Source organism: Labeo rohita, chromosome 4 (assembly GCF_022985175.1).
Source record: "Labeo rohita strain BAU-BD-2019 chromosome 4, IGBB_LRoh.1.0, whole genome shotgun sequence".
In the NCBI taxonomy this organism is placed as follows: domain Eukaryota; kingdom Metazoa; phylum Chordata; class Actinopteri; order Cypriniformes; family Cyprinidae; genus Labeo; species Labeo rohita.
The window spans coordinates 35,078,091-35,101,428 of NC_066872.1; the positions used below are offsets into that span (position 1 = coordinate 35,078,091).

At 38.1% G+C, this 23,338-nt stretch overlaps 1 protein-coding gene across 3 annotated transcripts; it reads right to left on the minus strand.

Annotated features, from left to right (window-relative positions):
- Positions 1-758: 758 nt before the first annotated feature.
- Positions 759-22,612, minus strand: dyrk2 (dual-specificity tyrosine-(Y)-phosphorylation regulated kinase 2). Of its 3 annotated transcripts, XM_051107880.1 has the most exons (4): positions 22,331-22,612; positions 21,562-21,715; positions 10,359-10,489; positions 759-6,578 (listed from the first exon to the last, which is right to left on the minus strand). In XM_051107880.1, the coding sequence occupies exon 4, from the start codon at positions 6,555-6,557 to the stop codon at positions 4,986-4,988; it is 1,572 nt and encodes a 523-aa protein (XP_050963837.1). In that variant the 5' UTR covers positions 6,558-6,578; positions 10,359-10,489; positions 21,562-21,715; positions 22,331-22,612; the 3' UTR covers positions 759-4,985. The 3 variants fall into 3 exon arrangements, with proteins under 3 accessions (XP_050963837.1, XP_050963835.1, XP_050963836.1); XM_051107878.1 differs by lacking the exons at positions 21,562-21,715; positions 22,331-22,612 and adding an exon at positions 11,044-11,437; XM_051107879.1 differs by lacking the exons at positions 21,562-21,715; positions 22,331-22,612 and adding an exon at positions 10,935-11,048.
- Positions 22,613-23,338: the final 726 nt, after the last annotated feature.

Genomic DNA, 23,338 nt, shown 5'->3' on the forward strand with positions numbered 1-23,338 from the left:
GGAACTGATCAAAGAACTAAAGCCCAATCTATCAGCAGTGCAAAGCATTTGGAAAGCCTATTAATAGTCTTTCTTTTAAACCATAACTGGCATAGAGAGCAACACAACTTCCTGTTCCAGTCTTATAAAAGACCCAGCATACCACAGATTCTCAGTGCTTTCCATTCACATCAACACTGAATTCATTAGCACTACAGACAACACATTTACACCGATGCCGAGACTTTCTACCGAGGAACACCTTATTAGTCAAAGAGAGAAGTTGGGAATTTCTGTGCTTCAGAAAGCCACCCCACTGCATTTTTTGTGCTTGGTTGTTGGTAATAACAAAAAGACAGAGGGACTTTTCATCAAAACACATCCCACAAATTGATACATCAAACATTAGGTCACAGATGTTTTTCTTCCACTTTTTGGTATGCATGAAAATGTATGTGAAGCAGGTTTCAGTTTTCTCCACTGCCGATGACTCATTTAGAGTACTGTTGGTATTAATTTTTGCCCACTCTATTTTTTTATTGCCACAGGATATGACTCAAAAAAAGTAGCAGAAACACATAATCATTGGGTGGTCTTACCCATAAGTGGGAGTTTTTAAACTTCCTGTAAACAATAAATGCAGCCATGCTGCGCTCGGAAAACAAAATCCACACTGTCCAAATCTCAACAGGCTGTTGCTCATTAGTGGTTTTGTGTTGCTTGTTACATGTTAAAAAAAAAAAAAAACATGTAGTCTCTCAATACTTGAATGGTTTATTAATAGCATAGATAATATATCGTTAGTATCCAAAGTTTCCTAAAGGAAAACCACAAAAGTGCATACAGAAAACTGCACTTATACATGATAAAAGGTGAAAAGGGCTCACAACACAGTTCTGACTACATCTAAACTGTACTTTTATGACTAATGCTGACATGCACAGAAGTTCTGCTTCCTCAGTTTTATTAGCCAAAGCCATGTCTAATATCCATAAAAAATGGATGAACAGTATTATATTGAACTCAAATGTTGCCTACAAATCAACTGTCAATTGGAGGTTCCTTGAAAGAACAGTAGCACTGCAGAATTCACTTAGTTTGTAAACTATACCTGAATATAGATTACTGGATGCCCAGATCCTTAGAAATCCTTTTGCAGCCATTTAATCAGATTTCTTCTGACAAGAAGCCAAAATTGCATGCATCTTTTGACAAAGCTGGTCAAACGTGCACCTGACTTGATTTGACCACCTGGCTCCAATGACTTGATTATTGCAGAAATTTACTTTTTTCTCTGCCAGTAACAACTATTATATTATCATAATTATTGAACTTCCTTGGGGTTAAGACTGTTCACACTAAGAACGATAACTATAATAATACCACTGTTCTGTAAGCACAGTGCAGAGGCACACTTTAAAGTCGAGTGGATTTTGAATGGCTTCCAGTGTTTTTAATCATTCATCAGCTGGGAAAAATGCTCTGAAAATCCCAACAATATTGTTACTCTGTGTTTATAGTTGTATGGAAGTTATAAAGAGTTTTAAAACTTCATGGTTATTGTTATCTTTCTTGTTGTGAAAGGACCTTTTCCCAACCCTCTGGTTGCTAACCTTAAAGGTTTAGTTCACACAAAAATGGAAATTCTGTCATCATTTTGTTCACCCTCATGTTTTTTTCAAACCTGTAAGTTGTTTAGGTCAGAGAGCTTTCATCAAATATATCTTAATTTGTGTTCTGAAGATGGACAAAGGTCTTACAGGTTTGGAACGACATGGGAGTGAGTAATTAATGACTCATTTTTGGATGAACTAACCCTTCAAGCAGTATCTCCACTACTGTGTAGACTATTAGTTACTGGCTTAGCTTTTCAGATTTGCTTTTTTCAGATTGCTTAATAACGTCACCACAAAAAGCATTTTGTAAAGATGGACATTAAAACTTTTATTATTAATATATTCCAGCCACAACAATAAAATTTAACAAATGATCACTAGAAAAAAACTCTTCTTCCGTCAGCTGTACAATACATACAGTATCATTAAACTGGCCGCCAACAATAAAACCCCACTACAGCAATATATGTAGTGTTTTCAGCAGCATTTCACAAAATTAAAACATTATACATATGTACACATCCACATCAAATTCTCAACAAATTCACATATGTACAGTACGTTTCTGTGGCTGAATATAAACAACGTCAACTTTGTTCCTCCGTTTAAAGATTCGTTTTAAAAAAAAGAACTGACTGAAGTTGACAGTGGGTAGCTAGATTCAAGAGTTAGGGCATACATTTTTAAAAACTGTAAAAAGCACGTCGTTTTAAAATGTAACTTTCAGCCATGTAGTCTGATTTTCCTCAACGATGCTACCACTGTATTGCACACTGGGATGACAACTGACTCGCTGTGGATTTCTTGGGGTTGCAGTTTTTACTGCTCTGGAGATACATCCAACCATGTCAAGTAACAGAGGTTTGGAGGTATGCTACATCTGTCAGACATTTTAACAGGTGATGTGACTGTCTAATAGAGCTCAAGCATCCTTCCCCTATCATTCCCTCTCCACTGAGAATTATCAATCTCAAGACATGCCCTTGAGTGGCTTGATGGCCTCTTGATCAGGTAAAAAGAGAAATTCTGGCTTCATTTCCCTCATAGCCACTAACACAGAAAGGAATGCACTTTGGTATGTACCAAATGCCCTGGATTCGTAAAGTACAAGAATATTACAACAGTCTGAGGTAAAATATTAAAATGTGTTCTTAGTTCTATTGTAATAAAATTAACCAAATGTATCTCCTTGAATAGTTGGATGTTAAGACAACATGAATGCAGTGGTGAAGACACTTGTTCTATGTCACTGTAGTAGTAATTGTTGTCTCTTACTAAGACATCCCTGTTGGAAAAGGCCCAAAACGTATTTATCCTCTCAAACCATAGTATAAAAAACATAGAGTGTCCAAACTGCATGTACAACCTCAACTGTGCGGCCACTTGTTCCCAAGTCCCATTTAAGGAGCTTTGGGAAGTATCTTTGGGCGATGCTCAAACATGTGCAAGAGAATCACCATGAGTCTTTCAAAATAAATGGAAGGGAGAATCGCTGTTTGAAATAAAATAAAATAAATGGCATTGATAACCAAAGGCACATTGTATTAAACCTAAGGGCACAATTATTCCACACTGCTGTCAATTCACAGAACAATAAAAAAAAAAAGTGTAAAGTACATTGTGAAACGCCTGCTGATGTTAGCAGGTAACTTCTGCATCTATAAAGCACTATGGGTGTCCAAAGGGGCCTGAGCCCCTGTGCAGTGTGCAGTAGGCCTGGAGGGCACTGTACCAGTCTCCGGTGGAGGGGTGAGGGATCAACATGAGCATTACAGCTTTGCTGGTCTCCCTGACAGCCCATAGTTTGATCTCTGTCCACACCCCCACAATCCGTGACTGGCTGAAAGTAAGCAGGACTACCTCCTGCTAGAGTAGGATCTCAAAGTAGTGGCAGATATATTTCTTGTGCATTACACCATAAATCACTCAATTGATATACAAGCCACATTCAGACCACTGGTTCCACCTATATTAGCTCTTCATTGACACAATAAAATGAAATAAATAACTTAATAAGCTTTTACACCAATGTCAGTCAAATTAGTCTTTCCATGTCACAAATGCTACAAAAATGGCCAGTCTTTGATTTCTAAAGTGAAATGTTATTTTTCAAATCCAACTGTTGTGGATTTGAGGAAAAAGTGTTATTAATAACTTATTTGTAACATTATCTGTTATTAAAAAAAGGGAACAACCTTTAAGAATTTTAACTCTGGCCTGATATTAGCAAGTCCACACAATGATTTCGTAACAATATGCGATGTAGCTGTCTGTATGGTCTAATACATTTGATTCAAGACTTGAATCATGCGTCATGCTCGTTGTCCACCTACAATAGTTATCTTCATTAGTGTCATTACTTGCTTGCATTCAGGTGAATGCAATGTCCAGCTTTCCTTTTCGTCAATTCTTAGTCCTAGTCACTTTAGAGACAAGACAAAAAAATTAGTTTTGCTCCTTGAGTTTTGCTCCTTGAGCATTAAGTTTCAAGCTATAAAAATTCATAAATAAAAAAAGGTAAAGCACCATTTATTTCCTTCCAGGACAGTACATGTTCAAAAGCAACTCTTCCAGCGAATAGCTTATTAATTACGAACGTACACCTGTCAAGTACTACTGAGAACAGTAATGTTTCTATCAAACCACCTAAATTCCTTTAAATTTGCCAACAATTTACTGTAGTGTAGACCACTCTAGACACTCTTTCTTTTCCTCATTTAATATCTTTAAGGAATGTCAAGAGATTTATAGGCACAAACCAAATCTATCATGTAAACATTGTTTCTCTCCGCTACCTCAACAGTCTGCAACATTCACTCTCCATTATGACCTGTTTTTTCCATAGTCTCTTAAAGAATGTTCTCTATTCTTAATATTGACAACAATGATGCCGGGAAATGCAACAAGCCTCAGATCGCATAGCTTTTAGTAAAATGCATTTTTAATCCTCATCCATTAACGCACTATTTATCTGACAGGATCCGAGGGTGTTGATTAAAATTTCAGAAGCACACAAAACAGTGTATCCTACCATTACTTCATTGTGGCAAGGCCATTTACTTTCTATGCTACAAGATCTAGGTATTAAACCAAGTGGGACTTTTTGTTATTATAGACAAGATTGTATGAATGCTCCTTCAAAGCAGCATTCAACACAGCCCTGAGATAAAAACTTAAAAGTGTTGTTCCCCCTTTCTTGGCCATTTGAGTTTTCCTAGGGAAAAAAATAAAATAAAATAAAAAAAATCCAACTATCTGTGCTACGAAGCAGTTCGTAAATGGTGGATATGCATTAACAACTCTTATTCCTAAAAATGCCACACTTCTGAATGCTCAGCTTTGCACAATTTCCAATATTATAATTTCAAAGAAAAAAAAAGAAATGAGTGTTCAGCTGACTAATTTTGGCAACACTGTCCTTTGTTGTATATTCCCATTGGCATCAGTCATTTGTGCCAGGTTAGTCCTTAACTTTGTGGCTGAGCCAGAAGGGGGAGGTAATTTGGAGATTGAAGTTATAGCACCAGTACCCTCAGTGATCCGCTTTACGGTGGTTTTCTCCCCAGTGGGAGGTTTTGGCAAGCGTCTTCTTAGCCATGGGTGGCGGAGGGCCTGACTAGGGGACATACGCAGGGACGGGTCCCACTCTAGACACTGTTTAAGAAAGTCCAAGAAGAGGGGGTCGTCGCAGCCCTTGAGTGCCGTCACCCAGTCCCTACTGCCTGGTGGACCTCTGAGTTTTCCCCTACGTGACCTTCCCCCATTCAGCACCACTGAGCCATCGGGTAAGGTTGTGACTGTGCAGTAACGGGGGTATCCCTTAGAACTGATAAAATTTTTGGCTCTCTTAGATGAATCCAGTAGCTTCTGGGAGGGCATACCCAGCAGCTCTATGACACATGCTAGTTGGTCCCCTTCATCTTCTCCAGGCAAGAGAGGGTACCCTGTAAGTAATTCCGCTAAGATACAACCTAAGCTCCACATATCAATTGGCATCCCGTATCGAGCACCCAGAATGACCTCTGGGGCCCTGTAGAAGCGTGACTGGATGTAAGTGTAGACCCGTTGATGCTCGTAGCAGCTGGAGCCAAAGTCGATCACTTTTATCCCACTGCGCCCCTGCTGCTTCAAAAGGATATTCTCAGGCTTGAGGTCGCAGTGAATGATTCTGTTCTTGTGCAAGGAGTCGAGACACTGCAAGATGGAGTGTGCAAACTTGCGCACTAGTGGCAAACTAAAGCCCTGAAACTTGTTTTTCTTGATAAGCTCATAAAGGTTCATGCTGAGCAGCTCGAACGTCATGCAGATATGGTTGCGGAATGTAAAGTTCTCCAGCATGTGGATGACATTCATGGTGGAGTCCTTATCCTGTTTGCGCAAGTGTTCCAGAATGCGAATTTCCTCGGCTGCTTGGCGATGGAATCGCTTTTCGTTGCGTACCATTTTCAGGGCCACTTGCTGGTGGTTCTTGTGGTCGTAGGCTTTCACCACCTGGCCAAAACTGCCTTTACCGATAACCTTTAGTACCTCATACCTATATGCTATATGGTCATGGGGCACGTGAATGTAGGAGCCCTGATCATCGTCATAACCTCCATTGTTTGACCCCCCAACTACACCTTGTCTTTTCTTTGCGTTTGGACCTATAAAATAGATCTCAGGGTAGCTGAAGATCTCTTGGTGTTCAAACACTGAAAGCTTAGACATGTACTGTTTCATGGCCTGCTCAGAAGTCAAAGGTGCTGGCTTGGGTTTGCTTTCAGTTGATTTGATGGAAGTTGAGCTGCCTTGTCGACACTGGCTGCTTTCTTGCTGCTTCTCCGGCATGGCCAGACCTGTTCTACCTACGGGCGTCAACCCATTGGGTTGTGCAGTCAACACTGTCCGTTTGTTGCTGTTCTCCTCAAACAGCTGTTGAACGTGGATCTGCTGGTGATTCCCGACGTGCAGGTGGTCATTCATTGTGTGCTTATTGCCTCCAGCCTGAATAAGGTAAAACACAACAAGAGGCATCATTGAGGATTGTTTCCAAAATAAATTAAGAGAACACAGCTGACATAACATACCACATTTAGACTTGACACAAAAAAGTCTCATTGCTGATAGAAGAACCTAGGTCTATTCTACTGTAGCAAGCAAACTTTTCAAAATAGGCTCTCAACAAAGTAAAAGGGAGGTCACATCAGTCCAGAGAACACAGATAATTTTTTCTCTATGTTTCTCTACAATAAGCTTGCATGAATTTCATTCCATGTTTTTTTGCATACACTACTGAAAAAATAAAAAAAAGACAATACAATAGATTCCTGTGCTTAGCAAAGCCTGGACAGGGTACAACTAAATGCACCTGTTCTAACTGGATCAAGAGGAATGAAGCTTTTTAAACTAAAGACCAGATGCTTGAAAGACTAAATGTACAGAATAAAAACAAATTAAGCATTTATGTCATATCCTAAATGGTATCCCTTGCTATGCATTGACTTCAGACTGAACATGATGGGTTCTTCTCACATAACCACAAAAATCCTACTATTCTTGTAAATGAGTCAATGTCTTCATGAATGCAAATCACGGTATGCATCATTTACTTCAAAATGTTGCAAAATTGGAGATTGGTGTCTGAGGTGTGAGTATAATTTCTTAACCTTTCAATTCATATGCTATTTGTTGTTAGCTAGGACCTTGTTTTTTTTAAATGGGAAATTCAGACTTGTGCACATGGAAGGCGATTTTTGTTTATTCAAGGACATTAGACATGAATTTCCTGCTTTACTGAATCTCCTGCCCAGCAAGATGCTTGCTTCCTTGATAATGTGATTACCTCTACATCTTGTTTTTACAAGGACATCCTGTTGCTTCAGACATTTGTGGCAACCTTCTTATTCTAAACAAAAACAGAAACTCTTACACTTTAACCATGACTCCCTTTGACATGGTTGCTGTCCTGGTAGTTTTAATGGATTAGTGTTTATTTTTGTGTTTTGAATAGTAATGCTCATAATCCACTTAATTGTTATTTACGGTCTAATCTCAGCCATACCATATTCACTTGCAGGATGAGTGATAATCTCCAAAAGTAAATAACATATCAAGGCAATACTAGATTTCTGATTTTTACAGATCCTTTTCATCTCAACCTATCTGTAATCCACCAGATGGTCAGTGCTGATGTTTCTACACCTCTGACTGAAGATAAAGACTAATACCCAGCTTGAACTCTAAATCCAAGGTCTCTGATACAATCTGCTCTTAAAACACTCAATATACCACCATATTTCTTCCTTGTTCCCTGTCTCACACAAAACAAGAGCAATAACAATGATGTACAGTTTAACAACAATCCTCTAGTTTAGAAACACATAGCATTTGAAAAGAAATATAAATGTAACCAATAGCAAATCATTAATCAATAAATCAACCTTTAAGTGTCACAATATAAATCACCCAGGTTTAAATAGATTTATGGATTAGGCAATCACTGGAGTCTATATAAATTACCAGCCATCATAAAAAATAAACAGTATTTCTAAAGGAACGATTTTTGAAAATGTCTGCAAGAGCTGTAGAAAAGTGTCACAACGACTGACTATTGAGATTATGCATTGTACACAAGATGGATACTTTGATAGGAACTAAGAGTGAATCTGAATAAAGCTTCAATTTCATCCTTTTGTTATACTTGGCTGCCCTGTCGGTTAATTTAAACATGATCTGGACAGGTGGGGGGGTCGTGAAAAGGCCATGCTTGCTGACAGCTGTAGAGGACACAACTGGAGCTGAACAAAAGACACATTTGGTCTGAGAGATGTAGTGAGCATGGCAATCATTCTAATGCTCACTTACTCTGCAAAATACATATATACTGCATGATAGGAATGCTGTAATTCAACTGGCCTTAATTAGGTTAATGGGACTTATGACACTCAAGACAGACATTTCAGACAGAACAAGTATCGCTGTCCTTGTAATTACTATATCACTTAAAGATAAGCAGTTACATGAGCGGTTGACCAATCAGTAACATTTGGCATATAATTGGACGTAACCTTCCAAATAGCTTCGAAGCCAAAAATCAATGCACAGTATATTTCCCACTAAATGCCATATATAATTTGACTTGGTTGACAATAGAAAAGCACCTTAAGACCTTAAGCTCTATATACCATATACAAAATCAGCTTTAATTTGAAGTAATCCATTACATAACCAAACAAGAACAAGCCCTTCAAAATCATTACTGTTAACGTAAGCATCATCACATCATAGCTTATCATGACGCCTAATTATCATGTAACTAATAAGCAAGGGCAAGGTGCAAGTTATAATTCTCAGTAAGACGTGAAGCTTATTTTGCATCTTTAGAAATCAAAGCGAGGTCTGCACGATCTTCACTTATTCACCGAAACAGGGCATACAAATTGACGTTCATGTATTTTTCATCTTATCAATTAAATGCCATTAAATATGCATGCAAGTTTAAGAACTAGATTTGCAAATTGCTAAGATGTAATTTGATTATTAGCATATGACAGGAATTCCGTCTTGTAAGAGAATGTAGAGTAGACATACAAATGCACCTACCATGCAAGCCTGTGTCTATATTTACCCCTATTAGAATGACAGCTAAATAAAGAACTACTGGGTACTTAGTCATAAATGGCATTGATCCAATTCTTGTATTTAATTCAGAACAACATGTGCATGAATTGCAGTTCTTTAAAACATTACAAATAACTAATTAATGATTAATTATTTTTCAAATATGAAAATCTCCTATTTTTTTGTTCCTACTATACCATGCATTCTTATTCCTTGCCGTGCAAACTCAATGCATTATCATTTTGAATGTATAGATTTACATAAGGAAATTCACCAGATGACAGATTTCAGCTGTGCCTGTTGGCGTCACACTGGTGGCCTAAGCATTTCCCATCCCCCACTAATGGCAACATCTCCACACAATACATCAGCCAATGACTCTGAGAGAGCCACTGACATTACTACTGCTCATATTTCTTTCCTCAAAATGAATGCTTTATTTACCAAAACATGGGATAGTACCGTCAAGGAAACTACTGTCTTTTAAAAAAGCATACCTTCCAAATAAAGTGCTGTTTTTCTCCAACCACATTCAACATTCCACTGTCTTAATCATCATCAAATTTCATTTTTAAGTCTGTCCAGACTTTCTTTGCTGTCAGACCCTTTCTGTCACCCATTGCCAATGTAACACAATATTGACATGCAATTTGGTAATTCTGAACTCCATTAAGCATAGCTGCAAGTATTATTGTACAAGCAATTATCAAAATCAAGTAACAGGTTTGCATTTTGTGTGAGAATAGATCATTACTTCAGAACTCTAAACTGCCCGTGCTACGAAGCGTGAAAGACTTGGAAGATATAAAAAAAACATTTGAATAAATATATAGTTTTAGGGCTGTCAAAGTTAATTTGTTAACGATAAGATTTAATAACCAATAATCTTGCTCGGTGTGAGTTGCAAGGAACTATTCTTTTTAAAACGACGACAGATGTATTGCAAAACGCACTGTAGGCATAAATTTAAACTGAACAGAAAATTATGTTTTTCCAGGTACATCTATCTCTAACATTAATCTAAAAGAGTTGGAAAAACACAAATTGTTTTGACCTCAATACAGGTCAAACGTGACAATCAAAAAAGCGATTTTGAAAACAGATTATGAGAACAAAGAAGAGGACATGCATGGTGGAAAGTGCAAGCAAGAAGGTTAATTTTACCGTAAGAGAGTTGCTGTTCCTGAGTGGTGGTAATGTGACGGGTGATGTGGCTTCAGTCCCTGCTCCAGCCCGGGGACCCCCTATGCCCAGTCCCGGGGAAGACTGTAGCTGGCAAATCTCACCCCCTTTGCCTGTGAAAGTAAGTAAAATGTATTTGGTAAAATGTATACACGACTGCCAGTCAGTATTTTTGAAAGGCAAAAGCTAGTTGGTCTACAAAAAGGAAAACTATAGCCCCGTGACGTTACATGTACTGATACATCAGTTGTATAAATGAAGCATGAAATCTAAAGAGGACCTGAGTGATATTTAAACCATTTAACAGCCACACAACAAACGAAAACCAACATTAGCACAACGAAAACCTTTAATACAGAGCTATAAAACGATCATTACATATAGGAGCCATTTATCCAAAGCGCTTGGTTTCTATATCTAGTCTCTATAGCAACTGTAATAATTAACTAATATATACAAAAACGGCCGCTTTTCCAATGCCGTTTCCGGGGTTTATAGCTACTGTACTCGAGCATACAGTCAACGGCGAGGAATGAAACGAAAAGCTGCGAGCCTTACAAGCGTTATGGAGCATTTAAATTGGATAAATAATCCATCTCCCCAATCCAATCCGGCGAATAAACGAGACCGGCGTCGCCCTCTTAGATCCGGGCATTGGGTTCCTTACCAGTCGGGTAGACAGCAGCAGCAGCAGCGCAGGGTTTCTTGGTTAACATGGCCGCTGGAGAATCACACACACACGTAGAAAAGCCACTTCAGAGTCTCTCCCCTCCTCCCTGTGATCACCCACTCTGACTGCTGCTACTCCAATCAGCTACATCCAGACCTGAGCGAGCAAACTCTAGGGGCTGCTTCCTCAAACGCTACCCGAATTCGCGTTATCATCGCTTGGAAACGTGCAAAACAAACAAAGACGCACGCATGGCTCTGCACTGCTCCGCACTTTTGGGCCTACGAAATTCTGCACAGCCCGTAGCATTCTCTCACACACATACAGTAACCGGAATATACTTTAAACCGGTTTAGGGTGTTGTCTGGACTTATCTATCACCCTCGTTCGCCTCCACCTTCTTTACTCTCCCCTCCCCGTGCGGCAAGCCGGTTTTACATTTATGCATTACTAGTATCTATTAATGCAACAGTGGTGTGTGCGCTAATCCGAATACGGAATAAATACGAAGGAAGGAAAAATATATTTCATTGCTTTCTCTTGCAATTATATAGTTTGGTAATTATACTGTGTATAAATTGCATGCATCAAAAAGGCGCTAATAATTTTTTTTTTTCATTTTTGACTGCATGCTCCCTGGTGAAAAACCCAGCATATGCTGGTAGGTATGTTTTGATGCTGGTTTAAGCTGGTCCTTTGCTGGTTTATGCTGGTCCTTAGCTGGTTTATGCTGGTCCTTGACCAGCAACATGACCAGCAAAGGACCAGCATAAACCAGCATCAAAACATGCCTACCAGAATATGCTGTTTTTTTCACCAGGGCTTGCTTTTTTTTTAACTTTCATTTTCGAGATCATCACGATCATATGTACTCTGTGTAAACTACTGAGCGGCATTATTAACCACATTTAACAAGATTGCATGTTTGTCAGTGGTGCTCAGAATCTGCAAATCATTCGTTTTGAGGCTACCGCTAGCAAGCAGCTATTTGTGTTATTCAAAATGCTATTCATTTTCCATGCCTTTCCGAATAAGGATTTACTATTCAGGTACATTCCTACTAGTAACCATTATTTGGTTCTGGTATTTGCTCCAGTTGTGATTTACGATTATTCCTTAATCATAAAATACCAGTACTTGTTTTTAGTTAGGTGTAATTTTATAGCTTTTATAGTAATTGTATAAATAAATTAGAAAATATACAAAAATGCAAGTCTACTACTAAAATAAAAAAACAGAAGAATAAATATTAAAATGGCTTGCCATACTCCCAGAGAACTCCCAAAGTCCACCAATCAGGGTCCCAAATAGAGCACAAATTTAGTTTGTTACACACCTGATGCCACAGTCTGTTTATATGTGCATACTGTATATTTCAGAAGAAAACTTTTTTTTCATGCTTTTAATACTGTTTATATTTTGAACCCCACCTAATCTCATCAGTAACATTTGTGATTAAAATGTACTTGTGTTTTACAGAGAGTCATGATGACTGTTAATGAAAGTGCAGACTTTCTTGATTTCATGTACACATTTTTTCATGGGTGTGGTTTTTAATTACCTGAACAGTGCTGCTTATTTCTGGTTTACCCACTTTAAAGATGATATCTGTGCCTTAATATTAAATTATATTGCTTTATCTTTTGTATCTTTCTGTTTAGTTTTATTGGCCAACTGACATTTTTACAACTGGTTATAAATTAGCATTTTAAATTATTAATTTTCTTTTTACACGTTCAGCACGTGTTATTTCGGCATGACAGTTGAAATTACTGTCCACTAGAGGGTGGAGTGAGTGCAGAATAACATTACTGTCTCCACATGTACTGTACATATAGTTCCCAAACAGGAGCCATGTATGTACATATTGGATTGCTTTGCTTAATTTGATTGCTTAATTTGATTTTAGTTCAGTTGCATCAAACATAACACACCACAAAATCATGAGCAAGATTTCTCTATCACAAAACCTCAAACATCACAGCTGCTGGCAAATCATTTGCATAAATGCATCACTACAGATAAATACATACATATCAAAGCACGTTCTACCTTGATTAGGTTATATGCGATGTGATTGAATCTGTATTATGTACGAGTATTAACAAAGTTATACATTAATAAAGCACAACAGTGATTGATCTTATTCCTCTGAGTGACTATTGTGGTTTTGAGTTTCATCAACTCAGACCATCCTAATTCAGTGGTATCTAATTTACCAAAAGATGTGATTTGAGGCTTTTGATAACGATCACGTACCCCAGTCTGAGAGTGTCAGCGGTTTCCGGCTCACCATTTAAGCATAAAAATATTATCTCAGCTTCAATCTGCTAGCCCTGGCAGAAAAAAATGCTTCTTGCACAGCACAGACTATGAGCCAGTTACATACTATTGAATCTAGCTTAACGTTCAGCCTCTAAAACAAACAAAAATTCAAGGTGCAGCATACAAAATAAACGTCAAATGCAAAATAGAAACAAGTCACAATCATCTCCCCCATCCATCCCCCCAGGAAGCGAGCTAATGTAGTGTCACATGTCAGGCTGTGGTCAGAAGGGAGCAGGGTATGCTGGGATGGCTGTCATGGCATTTGTCACTGCGGTTACTGGGAAACATCAGTAAGCACTATGCAAGGAATTGGGCCTCTGATAACAGGATTGGGTCATTTTAAACTGGGAGTGCAAGAAGGGCTGAGCTAGGGGTCGTGTTAATTCTCATATCATTGCCTTATAGTTTCTGGTAGTGAGATATCAAAGGGCTGAGGCATAGCCATAGAACCCATTCACTGAGGCATGGCTCTCAAGGCTAAAAGCTGTGAAAAGACCTGTAGAAGTGTGATAGCAACGGAATCATTGGTGTTATTTGCAGCTAAGTTCCTCCGCTGCTTATGTGAATACTGACATGCCTTTACATTAACAAACAAAGGGACTTTGAACCCCTTTCTCAGATTCAACCTTTAATAGGCCAAATCTACCTTGATATCTGTGCCCAATCCTTTAGGGGAGTGGTTCTCAACCATTGGGTTGGGGTCCAGGAGGGCTTCAAGGTGAAAAGTAAATTAGTGATGCACTGAAATTTCACTAGCCAAACATTTAGGCTAAAACAGCAAAAATATATATTTTCTGTTTTTGCCAATATGGGTTTAGGGCTGAAATAATTTACTGAAATGTTCTGTTAACACTTCTACAATAATGTGTTTTGACTGTGTCAGTGTCTATTTCGTCTACTACTAGTTATAGCACAAAATAAAAAGGAATGAAACATGAATGAAAAGAAAAAGTACAACTTACTGTTGTATCAATGTATCATGTCTCATGTAATCACTGCAGAAAGTGTTGCCAAGTTTGTGAGTTTCCTGCAAAACTGGGCTACTTTAACACTGTTGCTGCGGGTTGTTTTTCATGTCCTCAGGGTTATAGCTTGATATTAAGCCCCTGAAATGCAAATTTTACCAGGCGAACCCTGCCAAAAACGAAACACAATTGGGCTAGTTTTGCGTGCATTTTGTTGTGAAAACCTGGCAACCCTGACCGCAGAAAGATGTCAGTAAAATAGCTTGCAAACAATGTCACCTCAAAAAAGACATTCAATGTCCATAGCTCATTAGTTTATAACTCTAGAAAGGAACATTTTGATAAATATATGCACTGTATTATTGTATTTTCACTTAGCTTGTTAATTATTTAATATGCGTCTTTATTAGTTTTTATTGCAGCCACATTAAATGTTTTTATTTATATAGAAGAAACATTATTATATCATGAAAAAGTGGATATGAAAACTTCTGAATGCACCATTTAAATATTTGTGTACAACTCAGTACTGAGTGTTAATTAAGAAATACATTTGATTCATTGACTGATTTTTAAATATTCATTATTTTCAGGTTCTAAAAAATTTAATCTTTAATTTGGTTTCTGTAAAAAATATTTTGGTGCACCAGTAATTAAAATGATTTAAAATAAGATAAAAATATAAGCATTAAAATAAGCCAAGACAACAAAAAAATTAAGATTTCTTATTTAGATTGACCCCCTCAATTACTTTTTTCCATTGATCTTTAAGGGATGGAAGATTTCCTGAGAAAAGTTCACTTCCTTTTAATCTCAGGTCTAGTGAAAGTTGCTCTGCGTGCTTTACACTGTTGTGGTTTAACAAATCCATGATGTTTGCATATTAAAAAGCATTTCTTAACCAGATAAACTATACAAAGCAATAATACAATAACAAAGAAATATGGAAAAAAATGAATGAATGGATGGATGAATGAATGGGTGGATGAAAGTGCAACAGTCCATAAATGGTTGTATACAAAACACCAGAAAATAGACATAGTTCACAGTATATATATATATCTACATAACTTGTTACTAACTTTCTGCCACAGCCAAAAATATAACATTTTTTCAAATATCTTAAGCAACTAACCTGGCAAACGTTTGGCAAATCCAGTGATTATTTCATCATTAAAAGCACTCCAGGTATCAGTCCAGTAACTTGTAAACATGACTTTGTTTCCTGGTGGACTGATTAAAAAAATGCTGTGACCCCTCACTTCAGGAAGTTGCGTAAAGCCAGCCAATTAGATTAGAGCTCTCAAGATTGAGAAAGTACTTCTTAGTTTTGTAAGCAATATACATCAGATGATTAGCAAACAGATTTTGGGAGGGCTGTCTGAAGTGCAGACTGCGGCTACGATAATATATTGATAAAACGGTAGTCCCTTCCTTGTACCATGATGTCTTGTTGTACTTACGCCATCAGTTTAGGGGGAGGATACAACATGCAAGCCCTGGTCTATATTTAGCTGCTTTGCTTTTAGAACTGCTGGAGCATCTAGGCATCGAAACGGTGCTCTGGGAATGTGTGGTGATTCCAGACTGAGCTTTCTCCACTTGGCAACATGCTCACTGAGGCACATGAATGGAGTGAAAGGCTTCTGAATATAGGGATAAATGTGCAGATAGATAGTTCTTACATGCTTTTGTATGTTAAGTCAAGTTTAATTTATGCCAGGTTCAATTAGCATTGTGCATACAGTAAGTCTCAAGTAAGCAACCTATTCCACAAAATATCCAAAGGCACTTTTCTTTAGTGGTCATCTTATTAAAATGATAAAAGAAACACAGTTTCCTAAATGCCTGAATGAACCAAAGATCCTAGTCGACCAAAGATTCCCCCAGGTGACTAATTAAACCGTGTATAACCTCACCTGCTCTGCTGTAACAATAATGAACCCTGCAGACAAAACACTTCATAATGATATCCAGTCCTGGGGACAGATAGGAGTAGTATACACCTGAGAGCTTTTGAAAAGCACCCACACACACCTGAGAGTTTTTACTGTTTCCATCATGTTCTATAACACAACAATAGGCTATAAAAAGCATGTCGCCAATTCTGTACACACATGGTTTCTTTCAAATCCGAGTGAAAAAAGGAGATACAAGATGGGAGATCTGAGGCAAAGGAAATGTTGACTGACATAAACATATTTAAGTATTTAATGAGTATTTAAATGTTTATTAGAGTATCATACCATTAGCTTAGCAACATGCTAACATCAAACTTTACTGGAATCAATTGTCAGGAGTTGAGTCTCTTGTGCACATTGTTATTTTTGTGGCACATGTTGTTGGGGCCTATGTATAGCATTAAAATGTTAACTTTTTAGGTTACTTAACATGTAGAAGGCTGCTTTTGAAGCCAGCGGTCTATGTAGAAAGTAGACATGGAGTTATTTCAATAGATTTTGGAACAGAGCTACAATTTCCCTGTATTGACAACAGATGTTCAGCATTTAATTAAAGAGCTAGTTCACCCAAAAATAAAGATTCTGTCATTAATTACTTACCCTCATATCGTTCCAGATACGTAAGACCTTCGTTCATCTTCAGAACACAAATTAAGATATTTTTGATGAAATCCGAGAGCTTTCTGACCCTGCAACCTAACCACATTCAAGGCCCAGAAAGATATTATATTGTTAATATAGTCCATGTGACATTGGTGGTTCAACTGTAACATTTTGAAGCTACGAGAATACTTTTTGTGTGCAAAGAAAACAAAAATAACAACTTTATGCAACAATTTCTTCTCTCTTGTGTCATTCATGAGAGCACCACGATGCACGGCGCTTGAATGTGGTAGTTGTGTTGCTCTCTATGCAGGGTCAGAAAGCTCTCAGACTTTACTGAAAATATCTTAATTTGTGTTCCGAAGATGAACAAAGGTCTTACAGGTTTGGAAAGACATGACAGTGAGTAATTAATTTTGGGTGAACTAACCCTATAAACTCCAAACTCATTAGAGTACTTCTTCCTATTGTACTATATGAACATATTATAAATAATTGGTACCTGTCGGTACTAGAAACAGTTAATAAAAAGCATAATATTCATATAAATATTTGCATGAAGCTCAAAGCAGGTGGCAGGTGTATCTCAGAGCCTACAGACTCTTTTTGGCCAATTAGGATTTTGGGCCAAAACAAAAGCACAGATGGCTGAAGTACTATTTCCATCTGGTTAATAATACAATCAGGTTTATGAATGAGCCTGGGTGCTGTTTAGTGATTCGATCTGTTGTCATCCCCTCACATCAATGGCAAAAAAATCAATAGATACTGGCCTGGAGAGCTGTCTTGCAAATCAACACTCCTGACACACAGCTTGACTGATGAGAGACTCAACAAAATGGTGGCGGGTTATGTAATAAATGAGTCATGTTCACACGTTAGACTATATTTGCATGCACACTCCCTGCATAGCAGACTGTCTGAGCAAATATAAACATGCAATCGCGCAAAAAGACAGGAAGTGTATGTATACCTATTAAAATAGTCTTAGAAAGTGACTTCAGTACTGTTTGCAGGAAATTACCTCAACCTGCTTTCCTGTTCACATGAATTACCATGAAATATAACGCACTGGATAGTATTCTTGTTCAAAAGTAAACTGTTTATATTGGCATAAAGAGTAAGTAGCTGAAATATGAATATGTCTGTCACCTCATGACAATGACATGTACAAACACAAGCTCACTTTCTATGCTTGTTCGCATTGTGTTTCTGTGTACATTACAGATCTGTCTTCCAAAGAAAGTTCCCTGAGGCAATGTAGCATATTTTTGTCAGCTCCGCTGTCATATATTCACCCACACTGCACATATTTAGCAGGGGTTATTTTTAAAGCCATCTGGTGGATTCTTGTAGAAAAGCTTGGAAACGCCTTTGAGAAATCATCAGCTTTGGCTATTCACAGTAGCAGTGAATCAAATATGATACATATATAAGACGAGATGCAGTGACTCAAACAGATCCATGCTACAAAATCTAATCGTGCTATAACTCACTGGTTTTCACATGCTGCTTCACACTGTTTTCTAATTTACGCACATATATGTCAGGGCATTTCACAAATGTATTAATGGAAGAATTAAGAAGAATCAAAAATCTTACTCTGCACTTTAATAAGACATTTCAGATATAAAGCTTCGTATGTGCATTGGATTCAAAGCTCACAGGCAACATTAGCCACGCTTGAATGGTTCAGTGCCTTAAGCTAACGGTGGAAGCATCTCTCATTCCCAGTATTCCTTTCCCTCCGACCTCTACATTCCCAGGAAACCCTTCTGGCCAGAACCCTTCTGCATGGTTTTGCATGCAGATGCAAGGCTATTAACAGTACCGTGCTGAAAAGGGGGGTGTTCGTTATTGTACTTGTTGCCACATTGGAAACCTTGGCTACGTTCAAAGTCTTAAATTCAGTCAAACCCTGCCTCCATTGTCACCATGGCTGCAAGTGCAACATCTGGTCTGTATAAAGTGTCCAAATGGATTGATTACAGAGGGAACTATCTAACAAAGCACACATTTGTCCTAGTCTGTTGCAGTAATCCAGTGTGAGCTACTTTAGAGACCATGTACAGAACGGTGGATTTCAACGCAACACGCTGTGCATATGTTCTCTGGGCACATGATAGCATTGTGCATGTTTAAAGAGCCATCACTGAGCTCGTCTGTAATATTGTTTACACCGGCTACACAAACTACAGAGACCAGTCCGGGACTGTGCAAATAATGTGTTGCCTGGCAACAATGAATTTCGATTATCACAGGCCTTGTTTACATCCCACAACAGCCAGAGTTTACAAGACAGGAACAGGTCTAGCTCAAATTACAATTTGTTTTTGATATTCAAATTCAGGGCTATTGTAGTCATGCCGGTGGCTGGTAACACGCCACCTTCTTTGGCATAGCTACAGCGGGATAGCTAACACAAAAGAAGCCCAAGCTGAAACGGCTCTTGGCACATCCATTTGATTGATGATGTTAAAGGCTCAATTACCCAAAATGTTGTCCTGCAAACAACATTAAATACAGAACTGTGGACCAATCAGCTTATTAGACTGTAGACTATAACATCCAATCACATGATCTCTGTGGGGGCGGAGCTAACATGAAAGTGCCATCTGCACAATTGAAAAGAGACACCAGACCCCTAACCTGAGACGCAGCATCACTTTTTAAGTATCCCCCACTGCTGGTTAACTGCCACTCTTTAGTCATGTTGACTGTGAGTGGCTATTGGAAATAGCAAGAGAATGAGAAGGGAAGAGAAAGTCAAATTAGTTTCCTTGTAGTGTGAATTAATGTGTGTATTAAATAGGCCATGACATGAGAAATCAAATTTGCCTTGAGATCTTTGTACCATTAAAACATCATGCAAGTTTCATAGCTTTAAACAGGTGTGCCCAAACTCAGTCATGGAGGGCCAATGTCCTGCGGAGTTTAGCTCCAACTTGCCTCAGCACACCTGGAAGTTTCTAGCATGCCTAGTAGTGCTTGATTGGCTGGTTCAGGTGTATCTAATTGGGGTTGGAGCTAAACTCTGCAGGACAACTGTGTGTTTGGGCACTCCTAGCTTAAAATGTCCTCCTCATTAAAAGCAAAGCATTTCTTTAATAAAGCTCCAAACATGGCTCGTTTGGATCTGAAGTGCAAGGTGGTGTCACCCGGGCACAAACATTTTGCCTATTTTGACAAATAGTCATCTTCTCACCATAGGCCCCTCCTATTTGCGTTCAGTTGCTTAACGTGGCATCGTGTCAAAAGCAAATAGAAATTACAATCACTGCCGCTGTCTTGCCTACACTGAGTATAGTATACAGATGCGCATTCGCTTTCTGACACAGTCCACCCACTGTCGTCAATAAGACAAATGGAGTGAAAGAGCGTTCGCTTTGACGCATTTGGTTTAAACAGTACGTTCGCATCTTTGTACAGATATCAGAAGGATCCCAGCATGAGGAACCAGTGGATAGTTTATTTGACAATTGATCGGAGCATTTTGTTTTGTAAATGAGGCACAGTGTCATGGAGCGTTCACAACGAAACATTTGGTGAAAGATAATGTGGTACTAGGTCTGACTGCAGCTGCATCACAAACTGTAAGTAAATTGTTTCATTATTTCATCAATTCTTTGTTTGGAAATTATCGTTTTTTTCAATCATGTTGTCAAAACACTCACATGCAATAGTGAGGAAGCAGGGCATCGATACTGTTTCCTATGCAATAATGTTAGCCAATCATAACATTGGCCGATTCCTGACCCGCCCATTAAAACAGGTCATTTTAGACAGAGGGTCAGTATGAGTGTTGAAAATTATTATTTTAACACATATTTATTTGTTTTTTGTGCAAAAAAACATTATTAACATTATGAGTAAACCTCAAGGAACATATAAAAATAATGAAAAAAATCCACGTCATGACCCCTTTAACAAAAATAATGAAGATGTTTAAATATTTATAACCTAGAGAGGCAGCAGCTAGGATGCTGAGGTACGGTACACATCGAAATTGGCATTCACTGCACAGAGCCTTGTATAAATCCATCCATTCATAAAAAAATAAGCAAATTTCCTCTAGCCTGAGGGAAAACGTAAAGTGGCATCCATCAAACTGACTTCCCTTGGTACAGAAGCAAAAGAACAGCCTAGCTGACTATAAACTCTGTACTTTGGTGTCAGGTGGGAAGCTGCTGAAATGCTTCAATGAAGCAAACAAATTGATACTGAAAGGTTATGAACTACCACAGCCACTCCTGCTGGGGTAAAAAAGAGTTTTGAATTTCCTTCAGCTGTGTTTACACTCTCATTCATTCCACCAGAGTAACCATAATGGAGTATAATGTGCAGTTTTGGTCACAATGATGATGCGATCACTGTATAATCAACTGGAGATAAGCATGAGGTGTGGCGCCCTTTTGCTCTTTGGTTATGTCATTATTTTTCTTTCAGTCTGAGTCTTATCTGATGCTCAGTTTTTTGCAAACAAGAATGCAGGCAAATATTTAACATCAGGCCCAAAGAGTGACATCAAAACGGAAGAAAATTAAGTCCAACTTTATATTAGGTGGCCTTAACTACTATGTACTTACATTTAAATTAATAATTTGATAAAATGCACTTATGTTTTCCATATTGAAATACAATTATAGAGAATTACTCACCAAAACTTAATGAGATGCCTCCTTAGCCAGCATTTGCAGGCATCAAATAGTAGCTGTGCTTCCAACACGAATGCTGGTCCAAAAGCGAAGCCACCTCAGATACCTTGTCTTCAAGGAGTCTAAGGCAGCATCACATGGGTCCTCCCAAAAAGCACTGGACAGAAAATAGAGAATGAAGCAAGTGAAAAAACTAATTAAAATCAAGACTAAAGTTTAACATTACTTCAAAGTATTAAAATTGACTTTTAATCACTGTTTGTGATATTCATGTTTGTTTATGTTTATTAGAGTATCACATGGTTCCTCTCATTTCAGCTGTATCGTATCAACTGTCAGTTGAATGCCCTGAAGCACTATTTGTATGATGACTGTACTTGTTGCCTGTTTAGCCTGTTCTAAACCAGTTAGGATGCTGCTCCAGAACACTAGCTATAAACTCACTAGGTGTTAAAATAGAGCTAAGTAATAAAACTCCTGATTATTTTAATCTTTATAAGGGGATACGTAATGTCTCTCTCATTGCCAGTAAAAGTAAAGAGTTCCGCCTTTGTGAGTTCCAGTGTGACAGAGCCCTCAATCTTAATGGTTAATCTCGGTGCTTGTAATAGAGGACCATTTCTAATCTTCTGCTCCTGCATTTTCCCAAGAGAGTCATATTGATTTCTTATTCGGCACTGCCCGATTTGGAATTCAAAAATTGACACCAAGTCCATTTATTAAAACCACCTCTATTATATTCCACTTCTTTTTAAAACTGTTCTCTGCTTACCTTAAAAGATGTGCCTTAGATGCGGTATCATTAGTGAAGGCTTTAAACACAGCTCGTCGCATTCCTCACTGATGGACATCGACCGTCTCCAGCAGATTAACAATCCAACCGGTTTCCTAATCATTCTTCAATTCTGTTGGTTAAAATGGAAGAGAAAACAAAAACACACATACACAGCAGCTGATGCAGATCCATTGGCTTTCAGATCTCTGTAATTATGTAGAGCTTGAGACTTGTTACCTCACATATGATCACCCAAGCCTTCTGTTAGCCAAGCACAAAAGGCCAGGGCATGAGTACAGAGTAGATGTGTGACAAAGTAAAATTACACTGCTTAATTATTGATAGGGTTGAAAACGAAAATGTGTGTGTGCTAGAAAGAGAAAGACGCTCAACTTGACTCCTCCTTCTAAAGTAATGAGTACTGTCACTCTGTAATTGATCCACTTTATGGACCGCCCTTTACTGGGTTTGATCTTCTACTCAAAACTCAACATTTTGACAGTGCATGAAGAGACCTACTCTATAAAACACTGGTTCAACAACAGGATTAACAGTCTCTCCATCAGCACTCATTCAGTCAAAACGTATCTGTTTACTTATAAAAAATAGCAGAGCTTCTGTAGAAAAAAAACACACCTAGAGTCACCTAGAGTGCCTTAATTTCATATTAAGACTGACATGGTCTACAGATGAATGTTTTAAAAAAAGATAACTTATCTGGTGAGACCTCTTATAAGTATTAGTATGTATTATGAAGTCAACAGCAATTATGTAATAGGTCAATAGGTCAGGTTGTGCTCCTATATGTGACGATGAAACATAAAACTTTCCTAATGACTGTTACAAGCACAATCATTTATACAAGTGGCATATAAATAGATTAGAGTTATCGCACTCTATTACCTCAACATTACCTCAATCTCCAGACATTGATCACCATATCTGTATTAAGTCACTGCTGCCGGTCACTCCTTATCGCTTCAACGCTCATTGTCATGATGCTTT

Bases quoted from the DNA above. Each gene is read 5' to 3' on its own strand.
- dyrk2 (XM_051107878.1), bottom strand. From the start codon at position 11,092: ATGTTAACCAAGAAACCCTGCGCTGCTGCTGCTGCTGTCTACCCGACT. The intron at 10,490-11,043 runs GTAAGGAACCCA...TTACTTTCACAG, and splicing joins TGCTGCTGTCTACCCGACTG to GCAAAGGGGGTGAGATTTGC. The intron at 6,579-10,358 runs GTAAAATTAACC...TACCTTATTCAG, and splicing joins GGAACAGCAACTCTCTTACG to GCTGGAGGCAATAAGCACAC.